This window comes from Sinocyclocheilus rhinocerous, unplaced genomic scaffold (assembly GCF_001515625.1).
Source record: "Sinocyclocheilus rhinocerous isolate Xijiao unplaced genomic scaffold, SAMN03320098_v1.1 scaffold178, whole genome shotgun sequence".
Lineage (NCBI taxonomy): Eukaryota > Metazoa > Chordata > Actinopteri > Cypriniformes > Cyprinidae > Sinocyclocheilus > Sinocyclocheilus rhinocerous.
The window spans coordinates 814,056-818,524 of NW_015653463.1; the positions used below are offsets into that span (position 1 = coordinate 814,056).

General features: G+C 36.5%; 1 protein-coding gene across 1 annotated transcript in view; it reads right to left on the reverse strand.

Moving 5' to 3' along the window:
* Nucleotides 1-615: 615 nt before the first annotated feature.
* Nucleotides 616-4,469, reverse strand: part of LOC107715839 (mitogen-activated protein kinase kinase kinase 1-like) — an 85,368-nt gene continuing 81,514 nt past the window's right edge. Inside the window, exon 20 of the mRNA XM_016522052.1 lies at nucleotides 616-2,332. Within this exon, the coding sequence (XP_016377538.1) occupies nucleotides 2,183-2,332 (150 nt within the window). The 3' untranslated portion in view covers nucleotides 616-2,182. The remainder of the gene's footprint in view (nucleotides 2,333-4,469) is intronic.

Below are 4,469 nucleotides of genomic sequence, written 5' to 3' on the forward strand. Positions count from 1 at the left end.
GCGTATCTGCGTTGCATGCAGTCAACAAACGTCTGGCACCTAGAAACAGGTAGTTATTTCAGCCCAGGGTGAACAAACTATGTTCCTGTGAATTTTGGGGTTTTGCTTCAGAAAGTGCATTTTTAAGAAATGTCCAACTGCTTTTATTTCTTGCAAACTGAAACATAAAACAAAGTTCAATAGGCTAAGTGAGACAAACGGAGCAGGTTTCACAGGCAGAACAGAAATGCAATAATAACTCCCTGAACAAAGGGACGTGCTGTCAAAACTCACGCGAGATGAAAAGGTCAAAATGTGAAAAAAAAAAGAGGCAGAGAGAAAGAGATTTTCCTATACGTTTTATTTGCTATAAAGACCAAAATAGGTAGATTCCATTATAAAATGTTTCAAATGGGGTAAAAACCTAATAATTAAAACATTTTTGACAAAAGCTACACAAGATTAAAAGATACAGCTTTAGCCAATTAAAAGTTTCTTTCGCTGAACCCAGATTTATTTGCACAATAAAAGGAGCTAATATAAGTTAGCCCTTAAGCCCTGGAGATCTTTGAGGGAAAAAAAAAGAGAGATATAAAATTATAATAAAAGAAAATATATATATATATATATATATATAATTATTTATATATATTGAGAAAGTGAACTTTGGTAGAAGAAAACTCTAGAGGACACCTGAGGTAGAAAAGACTGGAATAAAACAGCAATAGACAATCTTCACATAAAAAGTACCACCAAGTGACAAGAAACGGCATCCTTTCATAACAGGTCAGTTCAGCCCCCATCAAAAAAAGCCCATGAAATAACAGAATAATAACATGCAGTGAGCAACAAGCTGGTCGAGATGATCGAACTGAAAAGAAATGACAGAAGATGTGAAAAACTCAAGTAATACTGATTAGATTTTATGAAGCTGACTGAAACAGACACCTTTCCAGTATTTAAAAAGACAAGAGTGCATAACTTTAAAGCTTTTGTAAAGGCATAGAAAAAAAAATACACCCAAATGCAGGAACAAAATAAGTATTTATGATGAGAAGTGTGGTTTCCCAAAAAAATAAAAAATAAATAATAGCAGGAGTCGAGTAAAATACATTTAGCTACCAAAATTCATATTTACATCTGAACTCTTCAAGCTTGATCAGCCTGTATTCCACAATTTAGCATTAAATAACTTTACTTTTAAAAATAGTTTTGAAATTGTCACTTTTAAAACTCTGAGATTTGCGTGAAGGGAGTCCAAATAAGGTCATCAATATTCTTTTAAAATTTGTCAAAAAGCTTTCAACCTAAACAGCAACAACACTTGAAGAGCTATAGTTCATACACCTGGCACGTCTTCAGAACATGCATAATGTTAATTGTTTTTGGGAAAACAATGTTTACGAGCACTAATATCATTAGCTAAATATGATCCCTCCACCGAAATGTTCAACAGCATGAAACGGAGTAAATAACACATGAGGAAATACTCAGGTACAGGTGCTGAATACTCCTTTAGGAAGCTTAATCATTTACAAAACGCCTGTCGCCTGGATTTTCGTGAATGTGAACAGAACAGCACCAAAAACATGGCTGAGCAATTAACAGCTGAATCATGAGTCAAATCACAACATTAAAACTGAAATGGAGTTGGAGATCAGAAATGATGTTCCAGTGAGACTTTCCAACAAGTAAAATCAGAGTTACAGACACGCATCACAGTCTAAAATTGGGTGATAGCTTTGAAAAGGTTCCCGATTGCACCCAAACAAGTAAAAGCAGACATCTATACATATGATCTCCATTCAGAAATGAAATGAAAAGCGAACCATACCGGCATCACAAGCATTCACATTCAGCGGTGTGCTAGTTCAACTAGCAAAGATTTGTCTTTCACCAAAACACATTCGTGGTGTAAAACAAATCATGAGGCCCGACACAAAAAGTGTTCAAATGTGAGGAGATTTAACAGATGAACTGACCTCGGCCTCTCTGTTACTAAAGACGACCCGATTCAAAAGGGAAGCAGAGATCTGAACTTAAAAACAGACATGGCACTTTCATACAGACACTCACATGTGCTAGCGGGTTTTTGCATCAGGTATTGAGGCTACAGCATTTAGGGCCCTCTTCAGTGACTGTGGCAAGAGAAAGACAGAAGAGCATGACAGTAGGACGAGCTTCAGTAGTCTGAGGTCCCGCTCTACCAGCTGTGGCGGAAGACGGGATGCTTCAGCAGCTCTCTGGAGGGCGGCCGGTCGGAGGGCTGGAGCTCCAGGCAGCGCAGGGTGACGTCCCGCAGGCCTGGAGACAGGTGGGGCGGGATCGTGGGCGCTGTGGTAGCGCTGGCGATCTGGGAGAGGAGAGTTGGGACAGTAGAGTGGATTAGTTTGCTGCCAGATGGACCAAACAACACATTTAAAGTGAGACAGGAGTTCAAATATACACACACAAATCTATACATGTCAGTGCTGGGAAAAATGCGGTAACACTTTATTTGAAGGTGTCCTTGTTACACGTTATATGTAATTACTATTATAATACCAATTAATTATATGCAAGTAACCCTAAGCCAAACCCTAAAAATGCTGGGTTATTTTTTTAACCCAAATGCTGGGTTCAGCTTGTTGGGTCATTTTATTGGGTTGTTTTTAATATATTTTTACCCAGGTGCTGGGTAGTTTTTCTACGTTCTAAAAAATGCTGGGTTATTTTTTTAAACCCAAATGTTGGGTTCAGCTTGTTGGGTCATTTTATTAAGTTGTTTTTAATATTTGTTTACCCAGGTGCTGGGTAATTTTTCTACATTCTAAAAATGCTGTTTTTTTTTTTTTTTACCCAAATGCTGGGGTTCAGCTTGTTGGGTCATTTTATTGGATTGTTTTTAATATTTGTTTACCCAGGTGCTGGGTAAATTTTCTGCATTCTAAAAAATGCTGGGTTATTTTTAACCCAAATTCTGGGTTCAGCCCGTTGGGTCATTTTATTATTATAATTTTTTTTTACCCAGGTGCTGGGTGGTTTTTCTGCGTTCTAAAAATGCTGGGTTATTTTTTTAACCCAAATGCTGGGTTCAGCCCGTTGGGTCATTTTATTGAGTTGTTTTTAATATTTGTTTACCCAGGTGCTGCGTAGTTTTTCTGCGTTGTTAATTTTTCTGCGTTCTAAAAAATGCTGGGTTATTTTTTAAACCCAAATGTTGGGTTCAGCTTGTTGGGTCATTTTATGGAGTTGTTTTTAATATTTGTTTACCCAGGTGCCAAGTAATTTTTCTACATTTTAAAAAATGCTGGGTTATTTTTTTTAACCCAAATGCTGGGTTCAGCCCGTTGGGTCATTTTATTGTGGTTTTTAATATTTGTTTACCCAGGTGCTGGGTAGTTTTTCTACATTCTAAAAAATGCTGGGTTATTTTTTTTAACCCAAATGCTGGGTTCAGCCCGTTGGGTCATTTTATTGTGGTTTTTAATATTTGTTTACCCAGGTGCTGGGTAGTTTTTCTGCATTCTAAAAATGCTGTTTTTTTTTTTTACCCAAATGCTGGGGTTCAGCTTATTGGGTCATTTTATTGGGTTGTTTTTAATATTTGTTTACCCAGGTGCTGGGTAATTTTTCTACATTCTAAAAAAATGCTGGGTTATTTTTTTTAACCCAAATGCTAGGTTCAGCTTGTTGGGTCATTTTATTGGGTTGTTTTTAATATTTTTTTTACCCAGGTGCTGGGTAGTTTTTCTGCGTTCTAAAAAATGCTGGGCTATTTTTTTTAACCCAAATGCTGGGATCAGCCCGTTGGGTCATTTTATTGAGTTGTTTTTAATATTTGTTTACCCAGGTGCTGGGTAGTTTTTCTGCATTCTAAAAATGCTGTTTTTTTTTTTTACCCAAATGCTGGGGTTCAGCTTATTGGGTCATTTAATTGGGTTGTTTTTAATATTTGTTTACCCAGGTGCTGGGTAATTTTTCTACATTCAAAAAAAATGCTGGGTTATTTTTTTTAACCCAAATGCTAGGTTCAGCTTGTTGGGTCATTTTATTGGGTTGTTTTTAATATTTTTTTTACCCAGGTGCTGGGTAGTTTTTCTGCGTTCTTAAAAAAATGCTGGGTTCAGCTTGTTGGTAATTTTTCGGCGTTCTAAAAAATGCTGGGTTATTTTTTTAAACCTAAATGCTGTAAATGCTGGGTTGGGTCATTTTATTGGGTTGTTTTTAATATTTTGTTTTACCTAGGTGCTGGGTAGTTTGGGTAGTTTTTTTAAAAATGCTGTTTTTTTTACCCAAATGCTGGGTTCAGCCTGTTGGTTCATTTTATTGGGTTGTTTTTAATATTTTTTTTACCCAGGTGCTGGGTAGTTTTTCTGCGTTGTTAATTTTTCTGCGTTCTAAAAAATGCTGGGTTATTTTTTTAAACCCAAATGTTGGGTTCAGCTTGTTGGGTCATTTTATTGAGTTGTTTTTAATATTTATTTACCCAGGTGCTGGGTAGTTTTTCT